A 21979-nucleotide genomic window follows, 5' to 3' on the forward strand; every position below is an offset into this window, starting at 1 on the left:
GCTCAGCTCACAGGCAAGGGTCTTTAGCTACTACAGGGATAAAATCCCTGACCTTGGAAATCTTTCACAACTCTGTAGTTGACAGACTGCCTCTCCGGGGGAAAGGGTGCAGCAGTGGACAGAGGGAGACCCACTTGCCCTCAGGAGGCTGCGACTGACGGCCCCGGCGCGTGCCGTGAGGTGGGAGTTGGGGTGTCTGCTTCATGGAGTCCTTGCGCATCTGAGCGGCCCCGGAGGGCGCTGAGGGGAACCCACGGGTTTGCTGCTGCTGCTCGAACCCTGCGGGGACAGGGGCAGGAGCAGGTGCGGAAGGCCCAGGCAGGAGAGGTCTGGGTCCCGGAGGAATGGGAGGGGCTGGCGCGGAGTGAGCGGACATGTGGGGCCCGTGGGCCACGGAGGAGACAGAGGCAGCGACACTGCTTCTTCCCCGGGGCCTCCGCCGCCCTACAGAACGCCTCTCAGCCAGAACCTTCCCCAAGAACTTGTTGTCCGGCATGTAGTGGGACTCTCATTCCAGATTCTGGCCCACGGCGTACATCCGACTCACGGCAGGAGCAGCGGGCGTCTCCACTGCTGCTCCCTGCTGCCGACTCTTCTCCGAGACCCGTTCTCCCGCTAGCCACTTCCCACCCTGGAAAATCTGGCCCGGACAGAGCGGGGAGGAGTCAGGCGGTGTTCCTTTCTGACCGCAGGTCTTCACACCACTAAGGTGTTTTAAACTGCTCTGGAAACCCAGAGGTGGGGTAGTGACATCCTGTGGACGTGGCAGAACCCTTCCCCGGCGAGCTAGACCGTGGGGCGGCAGGACATTCAGTCTGCACTCAGGAGTCCGTGGGACCCCATCGTGGCTGGCAGCCTCGCCGCGTGTCCTTGCGTGGCCTGTTTGCTTCCGCGTGTTCAGACAGAACTGCTCTTCTAGGCCCACGGACGACAGCAACCAGCCCCCGGGCCGGGGCGTCCTCTCCATGCACGGCCTGACCTATGGCGTCATCCGCGTGGACTCGGAGGAGAAGCTGTCTGTGCTCACCGTGCAGGACGTCGGCCTCGTGATGCCTGGTGGTGAGTGTGGGCCGGGCTGCAGACAGCCTGGGGTGCTGAGGTGGGAGCCCCGGCTGTGGCCGCTGGCTTGTCTGTGGGCCCCGGCCTTCCTACCCGGCGTCCCCGGGCCGTCCACCGTGAATGCGGACGCGACGCTTCCAGCTGAGTTGCTAAGGCCTGTGGTAAAGCGGCCTCAGGGAGCCTGGGGGGCTTCTCTGCCCCCGCCACGCTGGGAACTCATTGTCTTCCTCCCTCGGGGTACCATGGGCCCCGCCGCCCCCCACAGCCCTCCCCACATGCTGGGCCAGGCCGGCACCCAGCCTAGCAACAGACCGTGTGAGAGCCCTGTTGGGGGCCCCTGGGGGAGCAGCCATGCTCGCTCGTAGCGGAAGAGCCTGTTTCTAAAAGTCGTGGACCTGTGCCACAGACGCACCTGCGAGCGGTCAGGGCGGCGCCAGCTGTCGCTGGACACACACCCCACCTCCCGGAACGCTGGCTCCGGGCCCGGATGGACTCGAGCTCTGTGCTGGGAGCTGGGGTGTGTGCGGTACAGAAGCGCCATGGGCAGCCGGGGACCCGGGGCGTCGGCCACACATCCTCCGCGTCTGCGAGCGGAAGTCACTCCCCTTAACTGTGATTCACCTGTTCAGTTAGTCACTAACGTCACAGCAACAGGACTGGACATTCTTCTATTACGGGAAAATTCAGGACGTGCTGCAGGGACCATGCGTGCCCGGCCCCCTTGGATACACACCTGTGTTCCAGACGCTGTCTCTGCGCCCCCCATTCCTCAGTCCCTGTTTCTGTCTCTCTGTCCCCCTCACCTCCGTCCCTATCTGTCTGTCTCCCTCGGCTTCCGTCCCGGCCTGTCCGTCTGTCTCCCTTGCTCTCTGTCCCTCGCTCTAACATGATCCGTGCGTCTGGTCTTGCTTTCAGCCATTATGTGTGCTGTGAAGCCGGACGGAATCCCTCAGCTCTGCAGAACGGATGAGATCGGGGAGCTCTGCGTGTGCGCCATCGCGACGGGCACGTCCTACTACGGCCTCTCGGGCATGACCAAGAACACCTTCGAGGTAGGTTCGCGGGGCTCCTTCCGGGGTCCTGCAGGTGCGCAGACGCGAACGAGCTGGCAGTGTCTTGATGGAACGTGTTCATTGTAACTAAAATGGTCTCACTTTTTGCTGCCAGTTATATAATTTTCAGTAAATTTGACTTCTCAGCATTTCTCACTCTGTAGCCAATGTTGGGAAAGGATCTTTGCAAAGGGTCTTCTGTATATATCGCTGTTCCCAGGTTTGCCCATTTACTAAGTGCTGCCAAGACACCGCAGGTCGGGGGCCGGGCACACCCGTCCTGGTCTCACCGGGGCCCCCACGGCCTCCCTGCCATGGCCAGGTGTGAACACACACACGTGGCAGGAGCCAGTGTGTGCGTGTGCACGATGTCCGCCAGCGTGTGTGGCTCATGGTTCGATTCCACACAGGCCTCGCTCGCCCGCGGGTCACGGTCCATTCGCGCCCATCCGCCATGTTCCCGGAGCTGACCTCACCTGCGCAGGTGGTACCTTACCCTTGGAGGGGCGCACGCAGAGGACCTCATGCATGGGAGACGGGGGTGTCTGGAGACCCGTCTCTTCCATTCAGAACACACCGTAACGTGCTGCCTGGTGCACACGTCTTGGTGCAATGTGGACTCGAGTTTCCAAAATGTCCCTGAAGCCCAGCCAGATGGAGTCTGCCTAGAACCCCCTCCCCGGCTCTGCGACGTCCCCACAGGCTCTGAGGACCGGGTGTGGACTCGGCGCCCCAAGATTGGTTTCCTTTCTCATGTCGTCCTGATAAGGAAACACTGATGAACATGGGTCATTTGACAACCTGTAAAACGCGTTTTCAGTTTTCCGTTTATCAGTTCGATGCTGTGGATTTAAAACAGAAGAACCGATTAGTGTTCATTAGACAATCGTCACGTAGCACTTTTTGGGTTCGGAAGCCCTAGAAGGAAGCCAGTGGGCGGCCTGCCTGTGGGCAGAGGGGGACAGTAGGGGCGGGGGACGGGGGCACTGCTTTCTGCAAGGCATCACCGCCAGACTATGGCTGGTCGGCCTGGCTCCAGGGAGAGGGGGACGGTGGGCGCCGCCACCCCCCCCCACGCTCACAGCTCATGTGTCCGCAGGTGTTTCCCGTGACGAGCTCGGGGGCCCCTGTCGGCGAGTACCCCTTTGTCAGGACGGGCCTACTGGGCTTCGTCGGCCCCGGGGGGCTCGTCTTCGTGGTGGGCAAGATGGACGGACTCATGGTGGTCAGCGGGCGCAGACACAATGCGGACGACATCGTGGCCACAGCGCTGGCCGTGGAGCCCATGAAATTTGTCTACAGGGGAAGGTGGGTGTGCCCTCCGGGAACTCAGCACTCAGTGATTTGCACACAGTGCTTTTTATATAAAAATGCACAAATTCCTTAAGCCGATGGGATGCGGTGACCCCTGACATGCCAAGTAGTTCCGAGAGTCTAGTTTCATAGGAGTATCCTGAGCCCCAGACCTGAGCTTCCATCACCTCCCTCCTTTGTGAAGTAAAAACATTTATTTTTTTTAAATTTTTTTTTTAAGATTTTATTTATTTATTTGAGAGAGAGATAGTGAGAGAGAGCATGAGTGAGGAGAAGATCAGAGGGAGACGCAGACTCCCCGTGGAGCAGAGAGCCCGATGCGGGACTCGATCCTGGGACTCCGGGATCATGACCTGAGCCGAAGGCAGTCGTCCAACCCACTGAGCCACCCAGGCGTCCCAGTAAAAACATTTATTTAAAAAGCCTATTTTTTTAAGTAAATACACAAAGAAAAGAACCAAATATTCGTCTGGGTGCAGATCATCTAAAAAGAAAGATAACCGTCGAGCCGCAGCCTGTACAGGGAGACGGAGTCCCCGACGCGCCCCTTCCCTGCCGGCTTGCACGCTACGTGTTAAGTTCAGGATGTCAGTTCCTTCGTGTTTGGCTAATTTGAAGGAAATCTTGAACTGCTTTCGAGTCTTATTTCCGCTTGTCAGGCCGTCGGGAGTAGAGGTGGTAGACACTGGGGTGCTGGGGCCCGTGCTCCTTGTCACGGTGCAGGCTCCAGGGTGCGGGGGCTGCTTTGGGGTCAGACCCCACAAGGCTGCGTCGGCCGAGTGAGACAGGCACGTGGGCAGAAACCCGCCCGTCCCTAATGGAACGTTCCCGCTGACGTGCGGAATGCGACCTCACAGGAGCAAACCCATGTGCGGCTTGCGGGGCTTCCCCCATCTCGGGGCCCGGCAGGCACGTCCTGCAGGGTGGGTGCCCCCCCTGCCCCTGCCACAGTGGCCGCGGCGGGAACTGCGGGCCGCTCTCCGCACGGTTCCCGCTCTGGAGCCGAGGCTGCCTGCCCCTGACCACAGAAGCACCCTGGCCGGCGCGTGTCCCGCGTGTGCCCACCGCGCTCTGCCCTCTCTGTGCCCTCAGGATTGCTGTGTTCTCGGTGACTGTCCTGCATGACGAGAGGATCGTGATCGTGGCCGAGCAGAGGCCAGACTCCACGGAGGAGGACAGCTTCCAGTGGATGAGCAGGGTTCTCCAGGTAGCTCTTCCCACGGCCGGCCCGCCCGCCTCCCTCCCCCCGTCCGTCAGACTGTGGCCGCCCCCGGCAACGGTGCCCTGTGCTCCCTGAGCCTCCTCCGCCACATCAGAAAGGGCATCGACCGGGAAATGTAACTGCCTGCTTGGAAAGTAACTGAGCAGACGGAGGGTTGGGATCCGGGGTCTGCAAACCTGGCCGCCTCCGTTCACTTGGGGGCGTCACAAGCGACCGGGTTTCTTCTCATCTTGAGGTTGTATTTCCTTGCTCAGGTTCCTTTCTTGGGGCGCGCGGTGTTCCACAAATCCCATGTACGGTTAGCCGACGTGCAGGGTTTCGAGAGACAGCCCTTCTCTTGGCGTCGACGCCGCACGCACACGGGGCAGACGGCACTCAGTCTGCATGTTTGCTTCAAGTCCGTCTGCAGTACCTGTGCTCACGTGGTTCCCTCTCTCATGACTTTCCAGGCAATTGACAGCATCCATCAAGTTGGGGTTTACTGCCTTGCCTTGGTTCCAGCGAACACCCTCCCCAAAACCCCACTCGGCGGGATCCACCTGTCAGAAACGAAGCAGCTCTTCCTGGAGGGCTCACTTCACCCCTGCAATGTCCTGATGTGCCCCCATACCTGTGTCACAAACTTGCCTAAACCTCGACAGAAGCAACCAGGTAGAGCTCACGGGCTGGAGGGTGGTGCGGAGCCCGAGCGGCTCTCAGGAAGCAGGTGCCGTGGGGTCCCTTTCCTGGTCTGCGCGCGCCCAGGGTGTGACCCTGCCTGGCCCAGGGTGCGAAGCAAGGGCCCTGCTGGGACAGCACGGTGTGCAGGGGGGCGGGCTGGTGGGGGCCTTTGGGAAGGAGCCCCCGCTTTCCCGGAGGAAGTGCCGACCGTTGGTCTGGCCGGGGAGCCCGGCAGCCTGCCTTGCCTGTGCGCACGTTACAGTTACATGGGTCCCCCGCGGCTGATTCAGGGGTCAGAGCCACAGAGGTGTGGGAAGCTGCTTGGAGCGCGCTATTGTGTCAAGGTTGTGAGAGTAACTGTGCCCACACCTTGTGGTTTGGGGATCTCGTCTGACTTTGTCTTCCTAACAACTGATTGATCGTGCTCCTCGCGGTCGCACACGGTTATCAGTGAGAGGGACCCGATCGCAAGCCTGTGGAAGGTGGAGCCGCAGCTCTAACGCCTGCACGCGGACGGGGCTCCCAGGGCCTCTGGGGGGTCACACGGGGGTGGCTGGGCACGGGTGGCGGCTGTGTTCTGGAACAACAGCGGGAGCTTCCGGTGTGGCGGCCATCATTTCCACGTGTCGCACACATGAACTCCTTCTCACGGAGCCCATGCAGCAGGCACTCTCCTGTCTCCACTCCACAAACGACAGGGTCAGGGAGGGACCCGGCAGCGGTGTTCAGCCATGTCCCGCGTGGCCACGGGGCTGAGTTCGCGGCGTCGGCAGAGGCGGCTGGGTCGCCGTGGGGTGCAGCCCACTTGGTGGGAACACAGGGACTGAGGCCCGCACCCTGACGTGGGCCTGGAGGAGGGAGCGGGTGGGCCTGTGTGGTTGAGGTGAGGGTGCTGGTGCCGTGGGGCGGGACACCTCCCATGAGGGTGCTGGTGCCGTGGGGGGGACACCTCCCATGTAGAGCCGAGGTCGCCTTCGTCCCTTGCTGCCGTCTCTGTGATGCGGACACGGTCACGCGCGGCTGGAAAGGGCAGCGTTTTCTCTCCTGGGAAGCGTGGATTCTCCAGAAACACGTACAGTCGCTGTCTGCTTTCGGGGCAGACGGCTCTGCGGTTTCCATCTGATTGCCATGCTGTCCCCAGGTCCCTTCCATTCTGGGTTCCCTGAACTAAATACCCTCCTCACTTCTCTTTCCTCTCAGTCATTGCTTTATAGCTTTCCTGCAGGAATCCGTAAAGTCGTAGCTGACGAAGTATCCATTTCTTTAAATTCAGTGGGCACACGGCTTCACGTGGAGAGTCCCCACAACACACAGTATTGCCTTTCCATGGGTGTATCGAAGGGATGAAGAGCCACATCTTTTGTCACCTGTTGTGTCAGAGCACAAGCAGCTGGGGGAGGGAGAGAGCAGAGGCTCCGTCTGGGAGGGGGTGTCTGTGAGTCGGTGAGGTGCTGGTCTACTCCCTCCCTTGGCTGGTGACCTGTAACAGGCCTGACGGGTGCATTTCCCTGAAGCCTCAGTTTCCCGGAGCACAGAGAGGGAGTTGGACCAGGAGGTGTCTGAGGCTCCCTTGGGAGAGACACACTGGGAACAAGCACGCAGAGCCCAAGCAGACAGTTAGTAAGGCTGTTTTTCCTTGAGGGTGTTGCTACAGGCTTCAGTCAGAGCCCGTAACAAGCAGATAAACTGTAGACAAGCCAATTGCCCCTTTTACCAGATGAATTCATTTGCTCCGCTGACAATACATGTACTGAGTATCTTAACTGAGCGCAAGTGTTAAAAGTACCTTTAACCCACCAGGGGGGCCAGCAACAGTATTATAACCGCCTCCCCCAAGGGGAAACCACAGGGCAGCGGTTAGCAGGCCCCAGGCTACATTGTATCAGAGCCGAGGGAGGGCCACAGGGGAGGGAAAGGGAGGAGCAGCTGCAGGCCCTGCTTTCCCCAGGAGGAGCCCTGCTCCGGGCTTCAAATCGCGTGGCAGCCAAGTGTGGCAGGGTGTCTCGCGCACACGGCGACCTCATTCGGCAAGGCCGGGAGAGCCTCAGTTTGGGTAGGGGACAGATTTTACAAGAAAATGCCATAGGAAAGCACCTGTCTCCCAGCCATGCTTGGAAGAGGAGCTTTCTTAAGTCCACGCTGGGGAGAGACTTGAGGTCCGAGCTTCGCATCCAGACAACTCCGGCAGCAACAAGCGTCGAGGAAGGAGGGACCGCCCGCCTGGTCCGGAGGAGTACTGCTCCCCTCGCTTGAATTCTTCACAGAATCACGGAGAATACTTCCGGTCAGCTTAGGCCAGAGTGGAGTCCCGAGACGGTCCCCGCCTCCGTGGTCCCCGAGGATGCTTCACCCACAGATCCCGAGCCACGGAGCACAGGGCCGGTCGGTGGGGCTCCGTCCACACAGCAGCAATGGTCACTGTGCACACGTCAGCCTGCCGCACTTGCTTCTCATTCTCTTAACTGTGGAAACACCCTTCCTCCTCCAGAATTTCTTTATTAAGAGCCAAGAGAAGAGCTCACGACAAATCAGACATGGGGGAGCAGAGTCTGTAAGGCGTGTTCTGCGGCGACACGGAACCCGGCATCGGGGCTCCCAGACATGGCCTCACATGAGGAAGCCCACGGGAGGAGCCTGGAAACCTGTGTCCGGGGCTGGTCCCAGTTTCGGTCCCGCCTGGAAGCCCCAGGCTTCTCCTGCTTTGCTCTGAGGTTGCACATAGTTCCTGACAGCCCAGGTCCGGGCGGCCGCGTGTGCCCAGAGGAGGACGGGGCTGGCAGCCCTGCCCTTCTCCCCAGGGCGTGCAGGAGGCCGGCCTGCCTGCAGCCACTGGCCGCACACCTCTGCCCACATCTAGACTTCTTGAGCTGCGGACACACGTGCACCGATGCCCCGACTTCGAAGCCTGTAGGTCGACCTTTGGTAAAGGTCTAGTAAGAAGTTGATTCAGTGGGGACTGGCATCTTGGTTATCTCTGCTGCCTCCTTCGCAGTCCGTCCCGTCCGTGCCTGCCCCCCTCCCCTCCTGCTCTCGCGCACTCATGCGACGGCACGGCCCCCTAAAACCGCGAGCCCTCCCCCCTCCACGCGCATTCGTGTGTGATGAAAACAGTGAGTGGTAGCACCCTGAGAAACATAGAAGGTGCCTGCAGTTTCTTGTAGTTAGGAATTTTGAGTTTCTGCAGCTCTTTAAGAAACTTTTTTTCTTTGAAAAAGAAAAGAAAGCTATCAGAGCGGACTGTATCTGCCTTTCTCCCGTGAAAAGAGCGCTGATCATCAAGTCCATAATGGTGTTGTCCGAGGAACTTTGGACGGGAGCCTCTTGGCTCCGCCGTCTGCCTCTCCGTGGGCCTGGCAGAGAGCCCAGAGCGTGCCGTCCGGGAGACGGACAGTGGCCGTGACTGAGCCCTCGGCAGTGTTACAGGACGTGTTTATAAAACCTGCGTAGCACTCTGTGTCCGTGGTCCCTCAGACGGCCGCCGCGGCAACTCGGGCCAGCGCCACACCTATGGTCCGGAGCCCAGATGGCTGGCAGCGAGATGTGTCTGTGTTCATCCCTTCTCTGCTGCGTCGTTGCTCAGAGACGCTAACCCAGATAGATCCCAGCAACCCCCCAGCGCGACAATAGAGGCAGCGGGATTCGCGAAAGCTTATTTCCAACCTGTAATGGAGACCTTGGAGTTTGCCGTCAGTGCCATTGTTGGGACGCGCTGGAAGCCCTGTTCTAATGAGACTTGCTCAGAGCGTGACCTTTGGAGGGGTTTCCCCAGGGCGGGCGCTACGCCACAGTGGGAGGTGCTGTCGTAAGTTCACCTGTTTCCCTGTGTTCTTTCTAGAAATCGGCCCCGCCTCTGTGATGGTGGGGAACCTGGTGTCTGGGAAGAGGATCGCACAGGCCAGCGGCAGGGACCTGGGCCAGATCGAAGACAATGACCAGGCCCGCAAGGTGAGCGCGAGGCTGGGCAGCTCTCTGCACCCTGTGCCCCCAGGCAGCTGTGTCACTGTCTGCTGGTCCTTGTGTACGGCCGGCCTCTTGCTTCGGGCCTGTCTATCCAGCAGACGCACCGTATCATCCCCCCAAGGGAGCTCTGTCTGTTGGGGTGCACAGACGGGTGAGCAGAGGCTTGGGGCCAGCATCTGGATGTCTGTCCTGTCCTAGTGTCCCATGACACGTGTTTTTCACCTTCCTGCGAGCTCTGATTTCATGCCCAAACAGCCTCACAGCAACCTGGCTGCAGGGCTTCAGTCTTGTAATTGTTGGAACTCAGGAAAATGTAAATTCACAACCCCGGCTGGGGAACAAGGCATCCTTAACATGTCCGTAGGGGCTGCAGGAGAAATACGGTGCCACACCCACCTTACACAGCATCGGCTTGTCTCCCCATCACAACCTCTCAGACTTGGGGAGTCCGACGAGTCACCGGACAATGGCTCCAGTCTGTGTGAGCTACCAGCAAATGTCACAGAATCAAGCATTTAAAATACTGCCAGTTTGGTAACAAGCAGAATTACGATCACTGAAAGCACTTGGTCACCATGTCCCCATGTCACAGGTCGTTTCTGTTAATGAAGTAGATTAAGGGGTATCTGCGTGTTTCTTATGACGAGGTGGGCTGGTCTTTTCTCGCTAGAGCCCGAGTCTGTGGGATGCATCCAGTCTGTGTGGCTGGCAGTGCTGTTGACCGACCTCGGGGAGTGAGCGTCCTGAAATAGCCAATAGAAGAGAACCCGTTACAAGAACAGGGTCGAACTGATTGTGCCGTTGTGGCCCCCAGAAACCACCCTCTTCTGGGATTTTCTGTGCTGGCGGCTCCGTCTGTAAGGGGAATGCAGGTCTCCCAGCCTGGCCAGATGGCAGGAGACATCCCTGACCAGGCACAGCACCACTGCCCAGGCGCATCCAAGTCGGGCACAGTGCCTTCCAAGTCATCCAGGAAAACCCAGTGAGCGCTGGCTTAGTCTCCCCATTTTGCTCAACAGGCTATCCACGTTCCCCTGCGGGAAAGTGCGCTGCTCTGAGCCACACAGGGTATCTGTGCGGGCACGGTCTGTTCAGACAGCCTGACGCTAACGCCTGTGCTTTGTTCCAGTTCCTTTTCCTGTCGGAGGTCCTGCAGTGGAGGGCGCAGACCACCCCCGACCACGTCCTGTACACGCTGCTCAACTGTAGGGTGAGGCCCATTGCATGCGACTCTGGGGCAGCTTTCTCTTCCTCCCACTTATCCTTTCTCTCCAGTGTTACGTGACGTTCTTCTCATTTATTTGTTGCCTTTTCACACCATTTTAGCAATTTTGGGGGGCGATATCTCCCCCAAAAAACAGGGAACAGTTCAGACCTATGGCACATTTTTGTGTTTACTTTTGTCGGTAAACTACTTCTTTGTGAGTAGAAAGTGAGGCTTTCACTGTAGACTTTCATTCTTAAGGAAGAAAACCGCTTCTGTCTCACAAGCGCGATGAAGGTTTGCGCTGACGTTCCCCGTTGGAAAAGTGAGCTTATCCAGTACCATTCTGCGGGGGACCTTAAGCATGAGACCTTCAGTATGAAAGCAAAGAGTATTAACAATACAAATCAAGTGCGAAAGTCTTGATACACCTAACTTTTTTTTGCTCTGGAAGTAAGCCCGACAAGTAGATTTTAAACTTAGTTCTTCCTGACAGGTGTGGGTATGTAAGATTGGAGGAGGTTACAGCCACTAAGAATCATAAAAGATCAAGATCTGGGTGTGCAAATCCACCTCCTGCCATGTACAGTCATTGCTCAGACAAGTGAAAGGCGGTACCAACCACACAACTGGGTTTCACGTCTGGACATCCAGTTATCAGACCAGTTTCCGTGGGATGCAGCTCCCGGAAGCAACCTCTGGTCTTTACCGCAGTCGTCCCAACTGTCTCGAGTAGCTGTGGGTGCCGAGTTGACCCAGTGGGTCACTCGGTCCTTGAATCTGTCCAAGGCGTCCCCCAGGAAGAGTCTGAGAAAGCGCTCCTGCCACCCTGGCCTCCGTCGCGGCGCCTGCCCTGGGCCCAGTGTTCCTGACACTTACTCTCCCGTGCTCCCAGGCACATGGCGACGGAAGGCGCTGCATCTGGGCTCCGGAGGGTCTGTGCCATTGCCGGAGCCCCTGAAACGTGCCTCCCCTGCTCTCCTCTTACCTGCATTCGCTCCGTCAGCCTCTAGGTACAGAACGGACCTGCTTGCCCCGCCTTCCCGACACGGCTGCCGTGCTCGCGGCCCTCAGCTCTGCAGACTCCCCTCTAATCGCTTTCTCGGATGTTGCCTGTTGTTCCTATTTGTCCTGGAGACTGTTTTTCCTCTGTGTCCTCTCCGTGGTCCTCCAGAGATTTCCAGTAGCCCCTGCAGAGTGATGACCCAGAGGGAGGACTGTCCTCTGCCCCCTGGGAGGGGGACATCTGCTCCAGTGCTTATTATGCCTTTTGCTTAGTTTCCCAGACACTGTGCTGGCCTCGTAGGTATGACATGACGCATTCCGTCAACTCAGGCGGCGAGACAGCAAAAGGCAGGTCCCCGTCCCGTCCACCCACCCCTGCCGCACCCCCAGACTCAGAGAGATGCCTGCGTGTTCATAGAGGGCCTGTCCCAGCAGCGAGGGAGACTGAGCTGTTCCAGCTGCACCCAACGAGCCAGGGCCCCTGTGGGAGCAGAGCCATCAGATGGCCCCCGGGTGGTGGGGTGATGCCCCGACCCTGGGTCCTCCGGAGCTGCTCTAGCCTGGGTGGTGGGTGTTCCCGTCCCTGACCCCGTGATCACAGCCATCTGATGTAGCTAGAGGCTGGATCCCGGGAGAACTGAGTCACAGAAATGGCTCCTGCTTCCTTAGAGACAGCAGAAGATTGGATGGGGAAAAGGAAGGAAAAATGGGAAAAAAAAAAGTTATAGTGAGAGTCGAGCGTGGATCCCCTGTGGGTCAGCGTGCTGTGCGCGCAGCGCGGGCTTTACTTCCCCAGAACTTGGTGGGGGGGGGGGGGCACGGCCTGAGCCCTCGGGGGGCGGGGCCTATGCGGGCTGCACTGGCCTGCGGACCTGCCCACCACCTGGGGCACGGCGGCGCGCAACCTGCGGCAGGGCTTGGCCCTGCAGAACCTCAGCCCCGACCCTCGGGCCCGGCCCCTCCTCCCGGCGGCGGCCCCACACGGGTCCCAGAGCGGCCTCGGGCTGCGCCCTGGGCTGGGGGCGGTCTCTGTGGCCAAGGTGGCTGGGGGAGACCAGGTGTGTTTTGACCAAACCTCATCCACGTTTTTTCACCCTTTTCTTTAACTTTACCAACGTCTTTAGAATTTCAAAACGTAAACCCTATGTGGCTTTTTCTTCATTCCTCGAGTTTTCTCTTCCTTAATTTCATACTGAACTTCAAAATGGTGCGCAAATTCACCAGCCTTGACCCTGAAAGTTCTGGGCTCGGGACAGGCGTGGGTGGTGCACAGCCTTCCCCGCATCCATCAGGATCCCCCGGAGCTTCCTTTAGGGGAGGTCAGCCCTGATGGCTCCGGGATGGTGGTTTCTGCTCCTACTGGGCAAACCCCGCCATTTCCTTTGGGGGCTGATGGGGTCATGGGCTGCCTCTTCAGGGGCCGCAGGCCTGTGACCCCTCGTTGGTGTTCAGAGCCCACGCCGGTGGTGTTTCTCTGGAGACAGGAGGCTGTGTGGGAGCAGCCACCCGGGAGTCAGGCGGGGGTCGGCCTGTGCCTGCGGGAGCGGGGAGTAGGCAGCACCTTGGCCCCCCATGGACGAGCGCTCCCAGACCCAGCGCAGCCCCTCTGGGCAGCTTGGGCGCCCTGTCCCGGTGGCTGACTCCGGAACGCGTGAGGCCCTCAGGGCCTGCTGGAGGGTGGGGGCTCTCCTAGAAAGCCACCAGCAGCCTCGTGAACTGTGTCGGAGGTCACCACAGATACAGGGCAGCACCGCAATGAAACTTCCCCTTTTCTAAAGTGTGTCCATGGGAATTTTCACACCCTCGGGCCAACACGTCTTTCCAGACCTGCGCACACCTGCTGGTTCTGAGCTGACGGAAAAGCTGGTCACGGATGGGGGTTTGGCCTCGGATCTCCCGAAACTGGAGGGAAGGTCAGCTCCTGAACTGGAGCCATCAGAGCAGGGGCACCTGCCCCCCCAAGATGAGTCAGGTGCACTGGCAGCCAGAGGGCACAGGCCGGATGGACAACAGGGCCAGTTCTGCGGGGATGTGAGGAGGAGCCCTCCTGCCATTGTTGTCCACTGTGGTGTGCTGTCGCCCGCCAGCCACTGGCCTGTCCCCGCCGGGCAGTCAGCAGGGCGTGCCGGCTGTCCCCAGGGCGGGGGGACGGGGCGGTCCCCACCTCTGCCAGCGTGCGGCTGGGACCGGGCCCGGGCCCCCATCAGCTGTGCCTTTGAACTGCCTGAGGGACGTTTGGGTCCAGGAGCTGTGCCTTTGGCTCCAGCGCACAGTGGTGGGCTGCAGGAGTGGACCTCAGGGAGTGGCTGGTGTCGGCAGCTCTGAGCTCTCAGGATTTGGCTGTGTCTCCCGCGGCAGCCTCTGGTCTCCGTGTTTACCCAGCATTACCGTGCTCTGCCGTGGGTGGCATTTTAACCTTTCTTAGAAGAGAGACAGTGCACGGAAACATGAGCAATGAGAGGGTTCCCGTCACAGAAGTGTAACGTGGGGGAGACCAGTCCCAGCCCGTGGGAAGGGGCCCGAGCCTGAGGGCGGCCCCCTGTGGCCTGGGCACCGCTTCCACATCGGCGAGGGGAACATGTTGCTTCCTCGAGCTCGACACAATAGTCTGTTAGTTTGTGGGTGATTCTGGCAAACATGGAGTGTTGGGGTTTGCATCCTGACGGTGACAGTCCCCGCCCCCCACCCCAAGCAGGTGTTTCTAACACACAGGCCATATTACCAGGACTTCTCCTGTGTTCCCCGAGCAGCCCTGTTACTGGAGTGCCCCTTCCCATTCGCAAGGGACCCCTGGGTCTGGTCACTTCTGTGCACTCAGCCTTACCTCCTCCTACATGACTGCTCGCCGCTCGTGCCTGGGACTTGATTCTCCGCACATGACGTGCGCAGTCCCAGAAAATGGCGGTGTCCCCCTGTTCTTCCCGTGGCCGCTGGCCCACTGGCTGCTCCGTGGGAACAGACGGTGTTGTCACCCTGCCCGGGGCCCCAGGGAGTCCCTTTAAAATAGAGTTTGATCGTGAAGCGCAGCGTTCCTATTTTATTGATGTCCTTCATCTCTTGATTCTGAGATAATTGTAGAACCTCAGGCGGTTGCAGCCGTGCTTTTAAGGTGTTGTTTGATCCAAATGTGTCTTCCTTCTGTTTCTCCGTATTTAAAGTCTACATAAAGTGAATTCAGCAGTGCGTTTTTCCCTTTACTGTTTGTTTTTTCACCATGGCTTTGTTTTGTCTGTTTTTAGACCTTTTCGACTTCTGACGTGGTGTTTCTTAAAAATATTTTCAGTTTGTCTACTTTTCCTGTTCATTCCTCACTGACTCTTACTGCCCTGGGGTCCCAGAATTACCAGGTTGATGTATTTCCTTAGTTTAGCTACTTCTTAGGTCAAGTAAGTCCTTCTTTATAAAAGATTTTATTTATTTGAGAAAGTGAGAGCATGTGAGCGGGCAGAGGGGCAGAGAGAGGGAGAGACCCTCAAGCTGACTTCATGCCTCCCCGGGGCTTCACCCTGTGACCCTGAGACCATGGCCTGAGCTAAAATCAAGAGTTGGACGCTTCACCAACTGAGCCACCCAAGCGCCCTAAGTAATTGTTTTTTAGAATATTTCTTGTTAGGGCACCTGGGTGGCTCAGTCAGTCTACTGTCTGCCTTTGGCTCAGGTCATGATGCCAGCATCCTGGGACCGAGCCCCGCGTCACGCTCTCTGCTCAGTGGGGAGTCTGCTTCTCCCTCTGCCTGTGCCACGGCTTGTGTGTTCTCTCTCTCTGACAGATAAATAAATAAAATCTTGTAAAAACTAAAGTGTTCTTGGTAACTCCAGCGTATCCAGATGCTCTTTGGTGCTGATGACAGGAAGGAGAAGGAAGGGACCGCTCCTGGCATGGGGTCTTCTGGGGGGCCACTGTGTGCGAAAGCTGACCGTTGCTGGTCACACAGGTGTGCAGACACACTAACGACCACGCGCGTGTGCGTCTCAAGTACGGGAATTGGCGGGAAACTGCAGACGCTCTCGGTAGAGCCTGTCGTGTTCAGAAACGCCTCACCCCTTGTTCTTGCGACCCCCAGGGTACGATAGCGAGCTCACTCACGTGCGTGCAGCTGCACAAGCGAGCCGAGAAGATCGCCGTGATGCTCATGGAGAGAGGACACCTGCAGGACGGGGACCACGTGGCTCTCGTCTACCCGCCAGGTGAAGAGGTGGGGAGGGACGGGCGCGTGCGCGGGGCCCTGCTGCTGGCCCTGCGTTCCGGGGGGCTCGCCACGTCTGCTCACAGCCTCTGGTGGGGACGGTGGTGCGTGCTGAGCGACCGAGGGCGTAAATCAGAGGTGATTTTGCGGGCGTCTGTATCTACATGTTTTGTTATGTATCTGAGGTAGCTCGCGGGTCGGGCGGTGACTCAGTCCTGCACGGAACAGGTCACTGTAGAATGAAGTCATTGCTTCGCGGAACGACAGAAATCATACTTGTGGGCTGCTCTGAGGGGACAGGCCAGCGGGAAGTTACAGCCAAAGCCTAACGCAAGTCACGGGCCGTGGAGACTCGGCCAGCAGTCTCGGTGCCGCGGGCTGGAACCTGGTGGGGACGACCGAGTGAGTGAGCGCGTCTGTCCTCTCCTATCTAGGGATAGACCTCATCGCGGCATTTTACGGCTGCCTCTACGCGGGCTGCGTGCCGATCACCGTCCGCCCCCCACACCCACAGAACATCGCAACGACGCTGCCGACCGTGAAGATGATCGTGGAGGTAACCCTGCCTGGGTGCACCAGCTTCCCCTCTGCCAGGACCCCAGTGCAAGGCCTGACCCACCAGATCCCAGTCCAGGCTCCCCCTTGCCAGGACCCCAGTGCCGGGACTTCTCGCTCAGAAATCCTGGGGCTGGGCTGGCTCCAGGGCTAGGGAGGTGGTGTGGCCTCTACCCTCTAGTTCTGGAAGTAGGATTTCAGCTCCTTGGGGATGGTGCTGTTGGTGCACTGGGACTGGAGAGCCCTGGAGAAAGGAACTCCTCACCCACGGCACCCGGAGAGGTGCTAGGAGGCCCGACGGCCCTGCGGACTGGAGTGAGCAGCGCTTTCTGCCCGCAGGTGAGTCGCTCCGCCTGCTTGATGACGACACAGCTCATCTGCAAGTTGTTGCGGTCCAGGGAGGCGGCAGCGGCCGTAGACGTCAGGGCCTGGCCCCCCATCCTGGACACAGGTCAGTCCTCAGGCCTGCCAGACACTTGCATGGGCTCGTCTGCTTTTCCACTGGGTCAGAGATACTAATGCCTTTGTTTTGCTCCAGACGATTTGCCAAAGAAGCGGCCTGCCCAGATCTACAAACCTTCCAACCCAGACACACTCGCTTATCTCGACTTCAGCGTGTCCACAACCGGGATGCTCGCCGGAGTGAAGGTGAGAAGCCCGGTGTGCACGCTGTGCGGTCACAAGCCGCTCGGGGCCGTCCCCGGTGCTCGTCTGGGAGCGGGACTCTAGCACGGGCTAGAAAGAGTGCGGGCGAGCAGCACATGCCCGCCCTTCCTGAGGCTGCGGGACCGTGTCCACGGTGAGCTAGGCTGGCCGATTCTTCCCACACGTTCCAGCTAGTTCTTGGGTGTAAACACAGCCTCATCAGCCCCTAGCAAAAGCCACACGTTTTCCTTCCTTGCTGGTTCTCAAACCCCAGTGCTCTGCTCTAAAACGCTGGGCACTGGGGTTTCTTGCCCTTTTAGCCTGCGTTCTGTCCTGGCTGGCTGACCACTGACCCTCACTCCTACCAAAGAATGGAGCTGCAGGTGACCCTTGGACACCTTGGGGGTTAGGAGCACCCCACCCTGTGTAGTCGAAAATCCATGTAAGACTTGTGACGCCCCCAGAACTTAGCTCCCAGGAGCCTGCTGTTGACCGGAGGCCTTACCAGGGACATAAACAGTCCATTAGCAGCTAATTTGGGTGTTCTGTGTATTATACAGTGTGTTCTCATGGGAAAGTCAGCCGGGGGAGAGAAAATTGTGCTGAAAAAGTCACGAGGGAGAGAAGAAACGTTTACAGTGCAGCCCTGTAAGAAACCTGTGTGCCGGGGGGCGGGTGCTCCCAACCCCGTGCTGTTCAGGGACGTGCTATGGCTGGCACCTCACGAGGACCCTCAGGGCGCGGGCGGTGTCCCTGTCGCGGCACTGGGACTCCCCAGTTTCAGGAAGCCCTTGGCCCACCCTCACGGTCTGACCCTCCATTGGTGTCATCCACCTCAATTCTCTTTCTCTGCTGTTTTCTCCATTTTTTTTATTGTTGTTAGATACACTTAACATAAATTCACCAACCTGTGGTTCGGTCGCATTAAAAAGCCTCACGCTGTTGTGGGGCGTCCCGCCGTCCGCCCCCAGAGCTCGCCGCATCTTGTGAAACTGACACCCCTGTTGGCCAAGAGCCCCCCCCCCAGCTCCCGCATCTTCCTCCGTCTCTGGGATTTTGACGACTCTGGGACCCCACAGACATGGAGTCCTGCGGCACTGTCCTTCTGTGCGTGACTCGTTGAAAGTACCGTGATGCCCCAGGGGCTCAGCTGTGCTGCTGCGGGGTCCGAACTCCTTTTTAAGGCTAAGTGACATTCCATTGAACGTGTTCCCACTGGGCCTGTGCATTTGTCTGTCAGCGAACAGTAGGCTTGCTTCCAAGGGTTGGCTCTTGTAGGAGACGCTGCTGCTGTGAGCAGAGATGTCCACGCGCCTCTCAGGACTCTGATTCAGGGACACCTGGCGGCTCAGTCAGTGAAGCGTCTGCCTTGGGCTCAGGCGTCCTGGGATTGAGCTCCCCGAGGGGCTGTCCACTCGGCGGGGAGCCTGCTTCTCCCTCTCCCTCTGCCTGCATCTCTGTCTGCTTATGCGCTCACTCTCCCTCTCTGTCAGATGAATACATGAAATCCTAAAAAAAAAAAAAAAAAGACACTGATTTTAGGTCTTCTGGGTAATGCCATTTTGGACCATATGTATGGTCACTGCGTTTTTGATCTGGGAGGGAACCGCATGCTGTTTTCCGTGGTGGCCACACCATCCCCCTCCTCCCCCTGCCTCCAACAACTCTCAGCGTTCACTGGTTTGGTTGTTGTGTTTCATAACCGTAACTATCCCGAGGGACGCGTGGTGCCACCCCACTGTGGTTCGGGTGGCACTTCCCTCGTGATCAGTGATGGTGAGCGTCTTCCCTGGTGATCAGTGATGTTCAGCATCTTTTCCTGCAGACAGTGGTCACTTGTCCATCTTCTCTGGAGAAGTATCTGTTCAAGTCCTTTGGCTCAAGTTGCTTGATTTTTGTCGTTGTTGTTGAGTCTTAACAAATTCTCTGTACGTACTGGATATTAAACCCTGAACCCTTGCCTATCCTGTGGGTACTGTCTTTTGATGAACAAAATTCTTTAATTTTCATAATGTCCAATTTTCTTTTCTGACCTATGCTTTGGTCACATCCAAGAAATCATTGCCAAACCCGTGTCGTAAAGCTTTGTCTCGTGTTTTCTTCCAGGAATTTTATTGTGTCGCGTCTTACATTTCCATCTTTGATCCAACTCGAGTTAATTTTTCTGAAACCACTAGTTATGTGGTTTTGGGTAAGGGTCCAGCCTCATTCATCTGCATGCAGAGATCCAACGTTCTTAGCACCATTTTGTTGGAACGACTGTCTTGTCCCTCATTGAATGGTCTTGGCACCTTTGTAAAAAATCAGCTGGCCATAAATTCAAGGGTTTTTTTTTTTTTTTTTTTCTGGGCTTTGTATTGTGCCCTATTGATCTGTGCATCAGTTTCTGTCCCTACGCTGCACTGTTCTGAGTACTGTGTGTTTGTGGGAAGCTTTTAAATCAGGAAGTGTGTGTTCTCTGACTTCATTTTTTAAGATTGTTTTGGCAGTCAGATTTCCTGGAGATTCTGTTTGACGTTTATGATGCATTTTCTACTTTACAAAAAAAAATCATTGAAATTGTTTTTACTTAAATTCAATTAGGCAATGCATAGTACATCATCAGTTTTTGGCATAATGTTCAATGATTCATTAGTTGCAGATAACACCCGGAGACGGCACTGAGTCCACATTGTTTCAGATAGGAGTGACATCTATGAATATGGTATACATTTCCATTTATTTATGTCTTAATTTCTTTGGCAACATTTTTTTTTTCTTTCTTTTTTTTTCTAAAACTTTCTTTTAGTTAACATAGGTGTTATTTGCCCCAGGGGTACAGGTCTGTGAATCGCCAGTCTTACACACTTCACAGCACTCACCATAGCACATACCCTCCCCAAGGTCCATAACCCCACCCCCTCTCCCGACCCCCCTCCCCCAGCAACCCTCAGTTTGTTTCATGAAATTAAGAGTCTCTTATGGTTTGTCTCCCTCCCGATCCCATCTTGTTTCATTTTTCCCTCCCTTCCCTCCACAGCCCCCCGCCCTACCTCTCAAATTCCTCATATCAGAGAGACCGTATGATAAACGTCTTTCTCTGACTTAGCGTAATACCCTCTAGTTCCATCCCCGTTTGTTGCAAACAGCAAGATTTGGGGGGTTTTGATGGCTACATAGTATTCCATTGTGTATGCGCCACATCTTATTTATCTGTGCATCTGTTGACAGACCTCTGGGCTCTTTCCACAGTTTGGCAATTGTGGACACTCTTCGGCAATATTTTATAGTTTTCATGGTACAAGTCTTGTACCTCCTTGATTGGGTTAGTTCCCAAGCATTTGATGCTTTGATGCTGCTGTAAGTAGACTTGTTTTAATTTTTCTTCAGATTTTTCATTTAATGTGTAGAAATGCAAGTGATATTTGCTTGATGACTTCTTATCCTGCCACTTTGCTGAATTTATGGTTTTTTTAATAATTCTTATGTGAAATCTTTAGTGTTTTCGCCATATAAGTTCATTTTACCTGTGAACAGAGATCATTTTACTTCTACTTTTCCAACCTAAATGCCTTGTGGTTATATTTCTTACCTAATGGCTTGGGCTAGAATTTCTAGTACGATGCCGAGTGGACAGGGTGAAGACAAGCATCCTTGCCTTATTCCCGACTGTAGAGCTACAGCTTTGGAAGACTCAAAACCACCGAGTATGATGTTCTCTGTCTTCTTCGTATGTGGCTTTGGTTATGCTGAGGCCCTTTTTTCTATTCCTAGTCTATTGAGTGTTTTTATTTTAAAAGGTTTTTAAATTTTGTCAGACGCTTTTTTTTACATCAATCAAGATGATCATATGGGTTTTTACACCTTTGTTCTTCTAATGTGACATATTGATATTTTATTTTTTAAAGATTTTATTTATTTATTTGACAGAGATCACAAGTAGGCAGAGAGGCAGGCAGAGAGAGAGAGGGAAGCAGGCTCCCCGCTGAGCAGAGAACCCGATGCGGGGCTCGATCCCAGGACTCTGAGATCATGACCTGAGCTGAAGGCAGAGGCTTTAACCCACTGAGCCACCCAGGTGCCCCTGATTGATGTTTTAAAAGAGTTTAAGTAATCTCTACACCCAGTGTGAGGCTCAAACTCACAACCCTGAGGTCAGGAGTCACATGCTCTTCTAACAGCCAGGCAGGCGCCCCCCTGCATTGATTTTTCATATGGAAAGCCAACATTGCCTTCTAGGAATAAATCCTACTGATGTATAAGCCTTTGAATATGCTACCAAATTGAATTAGTACTGTTTTGAGGATTTTTGCGTCAGTGTTCAGCAGGGATATTGGGCTGTAGTCTTTTGTTTTCGTAGTGTCTTTGGCTTTGGTATCCGGGTTATGCTGACCTTCAAGAATGAGTCTGAACTGTCCTTTCTCTTTAGTGTTTTCAAAAAGTTTGAGAAGGACTGGTATTAGTTCTTTTTTTTTTTTTTTTTAGATTTATTTATTTATTTATTTATTTTAGAGAGAAAGCACGCACGTTCGGAGGAGGGGTACATAGAAGAAGAGGAGAAAGAGTCCCAAGCAGACTCCCTGCTGAGTGGAGCCTGATGTGGGCTCAGATCGTGAACTGAAGCGAAATCAGAGAGTCAGAGGCTTAACCAGCTGAGCCACCCTGGTGTCCCGCTATTAGTTCATCTTAAATATTTGGTTCATTTTAGCAGTGACGTTGTTGGGTGTAAGGCTTTTCATTGTCAGCAAATCTTCTTTACTGATTTGTTCTTCTTACTACTTGTAAGTTTATTCAGATTTTTTATTCTTCATGATTTAGTCTTGGTAGGTTTTGTGTTCCTTTTTGATAATTAGTGTTTCAGTTTCCATGAAATGCAATTTCTGTTCCGTATGGTTCGCGCAGTGTGCTGGTGCACAGCTGTTTACTGCTCTCTCATGATTAATCTTACTTCTGTAGCATCTGTAGGAAATGTTCCTACTTACATTTCTGATTTTAGTATAATTTCAGAGTTCCCTCCTGTTTTCTTAGTCCATCTAGCTAAAGGTTTGTCTGTTTTGTTGATTATTTCAAAGACCAAGCTTTTGCTTTCATAGATTCTCTTTCTCCACTCTATTTGCATATCTCTGCATGACTCTGT

At 55.8% G+C, this 21979-nt stretch overlaps 1 protein-coding gene across 5 annotated transcripts in view; it reads left to right on the forward strand.

Moving 5' to 3' along the window:
• DIP2C (disco interacting protein 2 homolog C) overlaps positions 1 to 21979 on the forward strand; it is a 345440-nt gene that overhangs the window by 263165 nt on the left and 60296 nt on the right. For all 5 annotated transcript variants that reach the window (XM_045072334.1, XM_045072331.1, XM_045072332.1 and 2 more), the window contains 11 exons: positions 920 to 1059; positions 1975 to 2111; positions 3211 to 3419; positions 4518 to 4632; positions 5097 to 5298; positions 9143 to 9252; positions 10397 to 10477; positions 15541 to 15664; positions 16098 to 16219; positions 16558 to 16669; positions 16757 to 16866. In XM_045072334.1, coding sequence (XP_044928269.1) covers positions 920 to 1059; positions 1975 to 2111; positions 3211 to 3419; positions 4518 to 4632; positions 5097 to 5298; positions 9143 to 9252; positions 10397 to 10477; positions 15541 to 15664; positions 16098 to 16219; positions 16558 to 16669; positions 16757 to 16866 — 1462 coding nt within the window. The remainder of the gene's footprint in view (positions 1 to 919; positions 1060 to 1974; positions 2112 to 3210; positions 3420 to 4517; positions 4633 to 5096; positions 5299 to 9142; positions 9253 to 10396; positions 10478 to 15540; positions 15665 to 16097; positions 16220 to 16557; positions 16670 to 16756; positions 16867 to 21979) is intronic.

This window comes from Mustela putorius, unplaced genomic scaffold (assembly GCF_011764305.1).
Source record: "Mustela putorius furo isolate JIRA1106 unplaced genomic scaffold, ASM1176430v1.1 tig00004033_pilon_pilon_pilon, whole genome shotgun sequence".
NCBI classification, from domain to species: domain Eukaryota; kingdom Metazoa; phylum Chordata; class Mammalia; order Carnivora; family Mustelidae; genus Mustela; species Mustela putorius.